Source organism: Ipomoea nil, unplaced genomic scaffold (genome assembly GCF_001879475.1).
Source record: "Ipomoea nil cultivar Tokyo-kokei standard unplaced genomic scaffold, Asagao_1.1 scaffold1110, whole genome shotgun sequence".
In the NCBI taxonomy this organism is placed as follows: Eukaryota; Viridiplantae; Streptophyta; class Magnoliopsida; order Solanales; family Convolvulaceae; genus Ipomoea; species Ipomoea nil.
The window spans coordinates 252,911-266,161 of NW_017617538.1; the positions used below are offsets into that span (position 1 = coordinate 252,911).

Here is a 13,251-nt window from a genome sequence, read left to right on the forward strand (position 1 = left end):
ATAAAAATTGACTTGTTGAGATGGACAAATTGAATTCACAAAATTAATACATTGAGTTCATTATTAGTGAAATGTGAAAAACTAAATGTTTACAATACTATTCTTAAATTTAATGTTTATTAAATGAATATTTAACTGAATGACCAAATTTAAAACATAATCAATAGTCAATGAATCATTTATTATCAAATTAAAATTGGAGGATGAAAATTGCTAAAAGTCTATAGTCAATGAACCATTTATGGTTCAATTAAAAATTGAGGATAAAAGTTAGTAAATACAATAATCAATGGACCATTCTTGAAATTAACATAATATAATTGTGTTTAATTTTTTGGCTAAAGCTTTACGTACATCATGAATCATGATTGGGGTGTCTGGTTGATTAAGCTTCATCTTTTAATTTGTCCCTCTAAAAGCATTCTCAATGATAATTTTTGATTGGTTATATATATATATATATATATATATATATATATATATATATATATATATGGTTGCATTCAAATACAAATCCTCCTTAAAATACAAATTCGCCTTAAAATATAAAATTGAGTTCGTGCACATATTAACATACTTACATGCACACAGGGCGTACTACCAACAATTTCTGCAATTAGCTCGTGCACACATTACCATACTTACATGCACACAGGGCGCACTGCCAACAATTTCTGGAATAAGCTCATGCACACATTAACATATTTACACGCACACAACACGTATGAGAAAAAATCACAACCATCCATTAAAGCTCGTGCACACATTAATATACTTACATGCACACATCGCGAAGGAGGAAAAAATCACAACCATCCATCAAAGCTCGAGCACACATTAACATACTTACATGCACACTGGGCACACTGTCAACAATATATGGGATTAGCTCCTGTACACATTAACATACTTACATGCACACAGTTTGTATTTTAAGGGGGGTTTGTATTTTAAGGGAGGTTTGTATTTGAATATATATATATATATATATATATATATATATATATATATATATATATATATATATATATATATATATATATATAAAAGGAAGAAATCATGTGCGGGAGGGGCTTCCTGTGCATTTATGGGGGGTTGAACTCACACTAAGTATTAAAAATGTTTTATATACAAGTATATCTATACACATTTGTAGCAAATTTTTAGTTATAAGTGTGTGTGTGTGTGAGATTTCTAATATTGGTGATGGAAACATTGGTGATTCAAGTAACGGCGAATGTGAGATTAATATTCCTGAACAATTTTTACTCAAATGTACTGATGATCCTATTGCTACAATTGTTGATAGCACGTTCCCTATGTTTCATAGTGGCCACATGGATCTTAAGTATCTCCAAAATCGTACTATTTTGGTTCCCACTTTGGATGTCGTAGATACAATCAATGAATACATGAATGAGCATAATACTACCGAAGGAAAGACGTATCTTAGCTGTGATTCGGTATGTAAATCTGATTCTAATGTAGATATGCTTGCTGGTTTGCACACACTGGAATTTTTAAATGGCTTACGGTGTTCTGGAGTTCCAAATCACTTAATTGGCTCTAAAAGTTGGTTCACCTGTTATGCTTTTGAGAAATATTGATTACTCATTGGGTATGTGCAATGGTACAAGGATGATTATTACAAAGTTGGCTGATCATGTTTTGGAAGTTAAAATAATGTGCGGATCAAATGCAGGTACAAAGGTCTTAATTCCGCGGATGTTCTTAACACCTTCTGATCCAAGATTGCCTTTTAAGTTCCAAAGAAAGCAATTTCCGCTGATGTTATCATAGCCATGACAATAAATAAAAGTCAAGATAAAAAACTATCCAACGTCGGTTTTTTTTTTTTTTTTTTCAAAAGGTCGATTTTTAATCATGGTCAAATGTATGTAGCAGTGTCAAGAGTTAGTAATCCTAAGGGATTAAAAATCCTTATTTCTGACAAAAATGTACAATCTCACAGTACGACTACTAATATCTATACAAAAAAGTATTCAATAATGTGTAATACAAATTTCATGTTTTGTGTCATGAAATTATTACTCCTTATCATCACCTTTTTGCATTATATGATACTATATATTATATATATGGTCGTGCATCGCGCGGGTGCAAATACTAGTATATATGTATATGGAAGAAATCAGGTGTGGGAGGAGATTCCCGTGCAGTTATGTGCGGTTGGACTCACACTAAGTATTAAACTGATGCACTTTAATTACACAACACACGCACATTAAGCACACAAACAAAATACATATCTTCAGAACACAAATCCACGCACCTTAAGCACAAAACTCACGCATCTTAAGCACAACCCTCACGCACCTTAAGTACAAAACTCACGCATCTGAAGTTTCAACAACTACTCACGTTAAGCACAAGACTCACGCACCTTAAGCACAAGCCTTATGCACATTACACACCCCACAACCGCACGGAAAACATGCAACACTGATATATATATATATATATATATATATATATATATATATATATATATATATATATATATATATATAGGTATATATAGAACCCTTTGTTAGGTAGGAACCTAAGAATTAATTAATCTAATCCATTCAAACTTGCTTAATCAATGGTCTAGATAATTAAATATTTTTATGTGCACTTTAAACACAATTAATTAAAAAGAATATTAATGTAATTTAATCTAATTACCAAGATTAAAATCAAATATTATAATTGAATTATTTCCAAGATTTGAGAATGACAAGATAAGAAAGGAGGCCTATTGATTATGAATCTGCGGGCATTTGTATGATTTGCAGTGGAACTTAAATTATATAATATTTAAATAATATTAACGTTAATATTTGAGTGGCATTCAAATATTATCCATATATTTACTATAGTGTTGTTTGACTTCATATGAATCTGCATCCGTATAATTGTGTCCTACTTCTAAACGTCCATTCCATTGGGCCAACGCCACCCACTAATACCAAGTCACCAACTAATGTTTTAGGCAATTTATATCCTGCACCACGGCGCGCGTTGCATTGTGCGTCCAAATGAAAAACGACGTTGTTTCAATTTTTTTTTTTTGAAATTTCGCTACTCAGTGCTTGGCAGTTAATTTTCCTTTAAAAAAAATCTCATGTTAAAAAATGTACATAATGTTATACTAGAATACACATAATTGTATACATGAATGTACATAATTATATAACAAAATACACATACTCTTTTTTAAAAGATAATACACATAATCTAACATAATACATAATAAACATAAACTTTTAACATAATACACATCAACTCTTAACATAATACACAAAAATTTCCTGATTCGGATGTACATAATTGTATAAAAAAAAATGTACATAATTATATAAAAATGTACATAATAAAAAATATACATAATTGTATAAACAAATATACATAATCATGTCAACTTCCTACCGCGCCTCCCAAAACGACGTCGTTTTGGGAGGCGCGGGGCGCACAGTGCACTGTGCACCGTGGTGCTGGGTATAACGATTGAATGTTTTCACACACTCTTACGAACTTGTCTTTTTAGTTAATGTATTGCATAAGCAGCCACAAGATCAGGAAATACATTATCGATGAAATCAAATCCCGATTGTTGGTCACTGAACGGTTCTGTCAATGAATCTTCAAATATGTAATCTGATAGTACAGGTGTGCACTTAGGTTTATTTGTATGTGCCATAATGTGCAAAAAATTTTGAGAGTTCAAATCCAAGGAAACCAGGATGATGTTATACCTTTCGGTGTGCACTTTTGGGAAAATTATCGTGCTATGAGTCTATGACGTATAGACTAAGAGCAACACATACTGCCAAAGATGAAACTGAAGCTAGTGTGCACCTGGGTTATACTGTGTGTGTCAAAGTGTGTAGTGGTACTGACAGATTGAAACCTCAGAAACCAGGATGAGGTGTTGCGCTATGGTGTGCACTTGGGTTTCACGTGTGTGCCATACTGTGCATAATTAGTTTCTGCACAGAAAGGCGAACACGAAGTTGGTGTGCACGAGGGTTACACTATGTGTGCCATAATTGTAGCATTATTGTGACCATTAACTGCCGTGCACTTAGGTTGATCTGTGTGTGCCATTATATGCAAAAATTGTAATAGATTGAATCCACGAAAAACATGATGTTGTTATATACTTCTGTGTGAACTTGTGTAAAAATTTCAATGCCATAACGTAGAGGATGAGTGTGTGACATACTGCATTGTGTGTGCCATATTGCACTGTGTGTGCCTAAATGTGCAAAACTACTCAATATAATGTAATCGCGGAAGCGAGATTGATACTACTAAGACAATGTAGCTCTTAGGTTGAACTGTGAGTTCAATAATGTGCAAAAATACTACTAATAGACTGCAACTCTTAGTTTGAATTTTGAGTGCCATAATGTGCAAAAACACTGATAGATTGAATCGTGTAAACCTGGATGATATTAAAGATGTCGTTGTGCACATGGGTAAAATTGAGTGTGCCATAATATGTAGAATTATTGTGACCATGAACTGGCGTGCACTTAGGTTGATACGTGTGTGCCATTATGTGCAAAAATTCTAATAGATTGAATCCACGGAAACCAGAATGATGTTATATAATTCTGTGTGCACTTGCTTAAAAATGTATATTCCATAACGTAAAGGATGAGTGTGTGCCATATTGCGTTCACTTGGGGTGACTATGTGCCACTAGTAGAGAATTGACCAAAAAAATGAAACAATACACTTCTTTAATTACAAGTAAAGACTTCTAAAGTAACGAAAAAAAATCGCGGTGACATATTTGTAAATATATTCAAATAACATTCTACCCCCCCCCCCCCAAACCTAGGTTTCCTCAGTTTCTATCTCTCTCCGCCGCACCCTTCTCTCCAAAATCCAAATCCCTAACCTTTGCCGCCTCCGTGCCTCCCCTGCTCCAAGCAACTAACGGACCAAGCCGCCTTCGTGGTGCGACGACGCAGCAGACTCGAATGCCGACTTCCACCTCTCCCCCGCCCCCCCCTGCGACAGATCCAGTAGACTCGAACGCAGCAAACTTTGTGGTTGTGTCTCGGTCTAGATCTACGATTTGGGTCTTGGCCGTCCTCCTTCTACAGCGGCACTGAAATTGCAAGATCTACTTCTCTGACCAGGTTCTTGATCTTTATTTCTTATTTTTCTCACCATAGTCTTTTATACTACTAGGTTTCTTGGTGCTGCCTCCCTCTTTTGCAGTTTCGAGAGTGGAACTACCATAGGAGAGTATGCTGGTGAAGATGAAGATGCTGGTGGGAATGGATGTGGAAGACGATGAAGGAGCGACTGGTCAGCAGCAGGATTTGTCTTTGGCTTTCATCAATGACTTCAATCACAACTGCACTCTCTCTACCAAGCAGGTTACAAGCTCTTAATTAATGTCATTCCATCACTATTTCTTCTGAACTTACTAGCATTTCCGGTTTATGTAATTATGATGTAGAAATGTGGAATCAGTCCTAACTAATTAATTGAATCAACCCATGTTCAATCGCAGTGAGTTTCTCATTTCTTACGAGCATCTTCAAATCTATATCTTGAGAGCATGTTATAGATCTAAATAAACGTAATTGAGATCTTACACACCTTGGATTTGTTTGTAGAACTGCTAGCCCTTAAAGCCCATGGTAAAGGACACAGAATACTATGAAATATTGGGGGTTGGGGTGGGTGCCACGCCCGCAGGCGGTTCATCATCCAAGTGAGGCTAATTCTTCATTATATTCTAAGACATTAATATTTGCTGCTTCAGTGTTTAATTTCGGTGCAGTGGTGTTTAATATTTTGTTTGTAATTTCTAATATCTAAATGGTATGGATACTAGTATTTCTATGTCATTTAATCTTCTTCTTCTTTCTTGAAAAAAAAAAGATGAATTTATATTATATTAGTAAATGAATTACTCTCTAGATCAATTAGAATTATACATTGGAACCGTGGTATATTTTTCTGCGTAATTGAAATTAAGCATGAAAATTACTGTTTAAGCATCATCATTATTATAATTAGTAGTATTGGTATTATCATTATTTCTGCTATTTTTAATTTTATTTTTACTTACAGAAATTATGTTGAATCCTGATGTTTCTAATTGGACTTGAAAGATTTATCAAATATTTTGTTTTATGTAGTCTACTTAATTTTGTTTATGCTAACACAATTATGAATTCTGATGTTTCATATAAAGGTTAAAGAGTGCAAGTATTATACTTTATCTACTAATGTGGCTAGACTAGAGGATATCAGTAGCTTAGAACTATGTTGAACTTGCTGATTTGGTTGTCTGCAAAGAAGAAGTGGGATGCTGGAAAGGGAAGTAGTAGGAATGGACATTGACTCATTCAAATTCTTCTTTAACACTTTGAGCCCTGGGACCCACTTAGATAAGACAATTTCTAGTGTGGAAGCTGATTTGTGCCCATCTTTGTTTGATCATTTCTCCCTCTGTTGGAATGTCACAACTTTTTTGTCTCTTTTGTTTTTCTTTTCAGCAACAGTACCCTTGAATGGAGCCGTACAATATATAACAATTTTCTTATATTATGTTTTAGAATGTTGGTATGCCCAAATGGAGCAGTACAATGATAAGGAACCGGGAGGGCTTCATAGCAATGGTCCTGTTCTTGATGAAGTTCTACTGTCTGACCTAGAGGTAAACATTAAGGATCATTTCATCAAGTAGTCCATAGTTTACCTTTCTTGGAATTAATCTGCATATAGCATCCTTATTCCTTACCTTCAGCCATTTTTAAATGAATTGAAATTTCTAAGTAGAATACTTTGGGGTTCGGCTTAGAAGTCACACCCAGAATTGTGTCACCACTTTGTTAGGATAATTTTGATGTGCTTAAACACCATTTCTGAAAAAGGAAAAAGAAAACACACACACACACACACACACACACACACACCATATCTTGAATGAATTGAAATTTCTTCCTAATGACAAAATTAACCAACCCATATTCTAACACTCTCCATCCTTCAACATTCAAAATTTTCAAAATCTTTACAAGCCAACCACATATTTTCAATCCAAAAACAGCTTGGGACTCTATTTAAGGAGAATTTTCTTTTTTAATCCAATTACTAGAGTATACTATTTTGTAATATTTGGTCAGTATGCACAATAATTCAATTCTTTTTTTTGTTGTAATATATATAATTCTTTGATGTTACCTGATGCAATTGAGAATGAAAAGGTGGTGAACAAAACAATTCAAATTTATAATATTAACCGTGTTACTTGTGGCCGCATAGCTGGTGTTATTGCGAAGAAATATGGTGACACTGGTTTTGCTGGGTAGCTTAACATAACATAATTCCAATCTTATATATAATTGTTGTGATTCTTGCATACATTGAGAAACATATTGTTTTTCTATATCCTTGTAAAACTTAGAAGATTTGTTGCTACTCATGCAGATTCATAGGGAGTGCTGGGCAGTCATTTGGTTGTTTTTTGACACCTGGAAAGAACATCCGTCTTGTAGGAGATGCTAATGACTATGTGGGGAAGGTTGGTCCATTAATTTTCCAATACCATGTGTAGAGCACATTTATCTCTCAAACATAAGCTTAAAAGGATAAAATTTTAGTTAAACACCAAGTGAGTCTGATAGTTTCATTGTGATTAAGTGTTTATTATTCACCTATTTATTATATTTTGTGTTTAATGATTTTTGATTGGATAATAGAATTTTCTGTTGAAACTAATTAATATTATTTTTAGAAAATATAACAATAGGCGTCTTAAAGACTGCCTATTGTTAATTTTTTTTTTTGTTAAACACTATACGCGTCTTTAGTATACTAGTAAAGACGCATGTAGTCCCGTTTTACGCGGCTTCTAAGCAAAGACGCGTAAAGTTGCCAATTTTCAGTGTCTGCGCCATACGCGTCTTTACTAGTAAAGACGCATATTGTCTAATAAGTAAAGACGTGAATGGCTCATTTTGTACTAGTGTACACTTGGGTTACACTGTGTATGCCATAATTTGCAGACTTAGTTTTTGTATGAAAAGACGTTAAACATTTTGGTATGCACTTAGATAGAACTGTGTGTGCACTTGGGTTAAAGAGTTTGTGCCATGATCTTGAAGAAAACTGATGAACCTGGCAAAGAGTGCGCACCAAGTGCTTGTTATAATGCAACTTTGACTTGCTCTCATCTGGAAGAAAAAAAAAAAGAAGTGTATGGATTATGGCTACTGCTCAGTACAAAGGATTGGACTCAATTGCATTGCAAATATCGAAGCTATCGGTGTAAAATTTGATTTTGTGGCTGAATTTCACAAAAAGCTAAACAAATGTCGATCTCCATTTTTGAAACTTGTTTAGCAACCAAAAAATTTCGCTGCTTGGGATTCCTCTCGTCGTCCATCGCTTCAAACACTAAAACTACGAACTGGAGTGGGGAAATCAACAAATTGGGAGTGCTTCAATTCTACATTTCGAGAAGGATTGCGCCATTGCAGTGTGTTTATGCGGAGAAAAATGTGAAATTACATATATGCATAATGAACACAACTGACACTAATGCCCTTAATTTTCTTAATCACGTAAAATAACCTATTAGAATTAGTTATAAATATAGACCATTGATCAATCAAAATAAATGATTAAGATGAGTTCCTATAAGTGTGTGCGAACGCGCATTAAATGTGTGCAAACACACTAAATCGCGTTTGCACACATTTAATGCGCATTCGCACACACTTAATCTAATCTAGACCATTAAAAAAATATTAGATGGATGCAAATGATGTGTTCTCACATTCTCACCTAATCACATGTTCTCACTGGAACTCTACCCATATATATAGGGTTGCATTCAAATACAAACCCCCTTAAAATACAAACTCTCCTTAAAATACAAACTCTCCTTAAAATACAAACTTCAGCTCGTGCACACATTAACAAACTTACGTGCACACACGGCGCACTGCGAACAATGTCAGGAATTAGCTCGTGCACACATTAACATACTTACATGCACACTGCGCGTAGGAGGAAAAATCACAATCATCCATCAAAGCTCGTGTACACATTAACATATACTTACATGCACACAAAGCGTATGAGGAAAAAATCACAACCACCCATCAAAGCTTGTGCACACATTAACATACTTACATGCACACAGTTTGTATTTTAAGCGAGATTTGTATTTTAAGGGGGTTTGTATTTGAAAATAATCCTATATATATATATATATATATATATATATATATATATATATATATATATATATATATATATATATATATATATTTGATCTGGTGAGGTATAAGAGTTATGTGAGATTGTGAGATTCGATTCTGAGAATCCATTTTTATATTTTAATGGTTCTGATTTAAAGGGTGTTTATGTTTTAATTGTATGTCGTGTAATATTATTGGGGGCAAGCATGTAATTTCACGTATGCATTGATTTCTTGCAGTTTTGAAGTTGATTCAACGGGGGTTTTTTCCATATGCAAAGGGGTTATTTTGAGTCAAGGCAGTATCCTCATTAGCATCGCAGAAGAGAAACCACTGGCAGACATCTCCCACACGCTCGCTCGTCATCGTAGCTGTTGATACTCCGTTGACGGCTCCTCCACCAAGCGGTTAATGGGATGGCGGGGAACTTTCTCCGTTGCTGCTCAAGGTACTTTCTACTCAATTGCTTTTTTGTTCTGTTGGTTCCAAAAGAGGTAAGGTGAAAGTCTAGAGGAGGGGTGGGGGGGGGGGGGGAGTGAATAGACTTTCAAGCTTTTTCGCACAACACAAAAATTGCTAAGGCACAGAGAAACCAAAACTCTTAACTAGATTGTTAGAGTATGGTACGCAGCGGAAATAAATAAAGATAAGTGTGTGTGAGATTGTGACAAGTATATCTCGTGAGAAGCAAGTAAAGAGCAGTAAGTAAAGAAAGCAGTAAAGAACACAAGACAATTATAGTGGTTCAGAGGTGGTGTAATCTTCCTACTCCACTTGCTCTTATCTCCAAGAGCAATTCACTATATCCACCACTTCTTGGTTCCAAGATACCATGAATTCCGTGATCTAGTGCTTTGATCACCAAGCCTGCACTAATCACGCCCAGTGATACAACTTCTGCACACGCCTTATCCCATATACGCACACGCCTTAGCGCATATACGCACACACCACCGTACGTTACTAGTACGCAACAAAAAAAAAATAATAATAAGAACAAACATCTACTACCCTTACTATACGTTCCCTTGAAAACAAACCAATACTATGCACACACCGAATAAAAATTGTGGTTAACAATATCAAAAAAAAAAAAACATAACTACTACAAAACGTCTTCTATATAACTTCTACACACGCCTGATCCCATATACGCACACACCAGCGACAATTTTCTCACACCAACGTCCACAAATGCACACAACATTGTTATTAATTCATTTGAAAACAACATTACGTCAAAACTATAACAAAAAATCCATATTATAGTCGTACACATATCAAAATACGTCGACAAGAAGTCACGCTCTCACCGTTATTTAACTATGACGTCACTAGTATATGCAATATTAAGCAAAATTACCAGCACTACTACTGTGGACAGCTTCGGCTATTATGGCCAGACGCCAATCCACATGTTTTGCACGTACGATTCTTTTTAACTTGAGCCGTAAGTGCTACCTCCTTTGCTGATTTCATTCGCTTGCAAGACCCTTTAGTCTTAACCACTGTAGGTGGGTGCACTTTGATCGTCTCTGGGGCCAGAACTCCATAATATGCTTCCATAATTACACGTTTCGCGTTCTCTGCTGCCCCGTCTTCTTCTTCCTCGCACAGTGTTGCTTCGAATTCTTCAATCACATGTGTCATCTGTTGCAGTTTTTCAGCCCTCCCTCTAGCGATGCCCAAACATCTGTAAAATGAGTTTATTAGTTTCCCTTCCGCATTGCTGCTATGTGCAGTGGTATTCACCGCTACTTGTCTCCCTTCGCCCATATCATTTTCCAGATGTTTTACTGCTTCTCAGGTCCATCTTGGAGTAATATGCTGTAGAGGTATGTGATCGATCCGTTCATCTTTTAGTACTACAAAAACATGTCTACATAGCAGCTCAATCCTTGTGTACAATCGGCATGTGCAGCTTGTGTTATTGCTCCCCTCTTCAACTATGACTGTGTATCACTCATCGGTCCCATCCTCGACCACATATGTCTTCACCCCCTCACCTTCTCTGTAAGAACTCACGCGACATGCAAAAAAACCCTCACATGTTTCTTTTTGTACATCGTAAAAACAGTCAATGTGTACACCGATGCTGTTTCTCGCTCTATGCGCAGTAGAGTCTTTAAAGGTGGTGTCTGTCCGTTGCAAGCCGTGCTAAGTTCTAGATGGTTGTTTCGTTGTTTTCCAACAGCACTTTCAAATCGTTTGAAGAATTCCACAAGGCATAAGTGCTTATTAGTAATACTTTGAAAAATTCTGTTCTCATCTTCCAAACGTGAAGTCGTACACAATAGACCCCCCATAAACACATCTTCAAAAAACACAGGTGATGTGAGCCTAATTATGCATATTTTTAGTATTGATTTAATTACATTTGATAGGCTTAAGTTCATAATTTTGGTAATTTAATTGTATAATTCTTTATTTTATTATTTAGTTATGGTTCACACTTGTTTTGAATGTTTTACGGTGTTTGTTAGTGTTTTTGAATCATTGTAGGACAATTCTATGAGCAAGGGAAGTTTTAGGACAAATTTGGAGTCAAAATGGACCAAAAGGTGCGTACACAACATTTTCGACGCGTCCAAAAATTCCAGAATGCATCTGGAAGAAAATTCTTGCATAGCTTGACACGTCGAGACTTCACTCGACGCGTCGAATGACGCTGTGCGAAGGAATAAAAGACGCCGATTTATTCGTCTCCAAATTGAATTCAAAAGAAATTATATTGCTGCTTACCAAATTATGAAGGCACAATTCCCAATTTTTAAAAGTAGTTTTAATTTCCAAATCAAAGCTACAGTAACATTCCTAATCATAAGCACGACAATTCCAAAATTAAATAAGGAAATTCCAATCTTGCCCCTGATTTGTATCAGCTATAAAATCCCAACTTCTCCAACCCTAATGAGACATTCAGAGATCTTTGGAGACAAGACAGGGAGAAATCAAGAGCCACAAGTTGTCTTGGGAAGCAAGAAGAAGATTAGGGAGATTCGAGAGAATCGTCTGGTTCATTCTTGTACTCTTTTGATAATTTGTATTTTCTTTATTAATATTTGTTATGTATAATTTAGCCATGCTTGGCTAAATTCCTTAAAGATTCTTGGATAAAAGTGTTTATGAACCTATGTGCCTGAGCTCTCAGATTCTTTAACATATTATTATTTGGGTTTAATACTTAGCTTGTGTTGCAATTGTGACTTTATTATTTGATGCTTGTAATTACTGGCCATAGTTACTTGTTTCGTTTGCTTTGTTTGTGTCACAACTAGAGTTGGGCATAACTTTGGGCACACACAATTGCACCTAACTGTTGCACCTTGAGAAAGGGTAATTTTGTTAGGGAGTTTAGTTCTTGATTATTACGCATCGAGAGATGGTAGTAGTCAGGAATTTATGATGCTTGATCTTGTTTTATTGGGTGTTTAAGCCATGAGAGTGGAAATCCACTAGTGTTAGTGACTACGAGAGTAGCTCTATACCACCTTGCATCCTCACACTTGTTAAACCCAGATTTTAATATTGTCCTTAAGATTTGGCACTAGGTGATTAAATACTGGAATCCCAGGAATCTCATCTTCTCTCTAATTGTTTTCAAAATCCTGAATCTCTACTTTATTTTATTAATTTATTTTATGAAAATTAATCATCAAAACAATTGTTAAGATTAGCTCTAATAAATAAATTAGTAACTAGTGCTTGATACAACCACTTCCCTGCGGATCGATAACTCGTACTCCGAGTATTATTTGTTTGCAAATATACTACGCATCAAATTGGCGCTGTTGCCAGGGAAGTGGCGTTAAGTATTGAGAATAGTGAAAATTTTATTCTAGGAGTCTAATCCATTTTTTATTTTTATTTTTATTTTTATTAACAATTTTTTTAGTTTATGGATGGATATGAATTTCAATGAACCATGTCACTGTTCTACCCTCCTTCTCAGGGTTATGAGATGAGTGGAAATACGAATCAGGAATATGGAGGAATGGAACAACAATTC

The 13,251-nt window shown here is 35.3% G+C and overlaps 1 protein-coding gene across 1 annotated transcript; it reads right to left on the reverse strand.

The window, feature by feature from the left end:
• Nucleotides 1-10,613: 10,613 nt before the first annotated feature.
• On the reverse strand, nucleotides 10,614-11,018 carry LOC109183326. The gene has a single exon (XM_019333412.1). The coding sequence runs from the start codon at nucleotides 11,016-11,018 to the stop codon at nucleotides 10,614-10,616; it is 405 nt and encodes a 134-aa protein (XP_019188957.1).
• Between the last annotated feature and the right edge of the window lie 2,233 nt (nucleotides 11,019-13,251).

Coding starts and splice junctions, on each gene's coding strand:
- LOC109183326 (XM_019333412.1), bottom strand. CDS start 11,018: ATGGGCGAAGGGAGACAAGTAGCGGTGAATACCACTGCACATAGCAGC.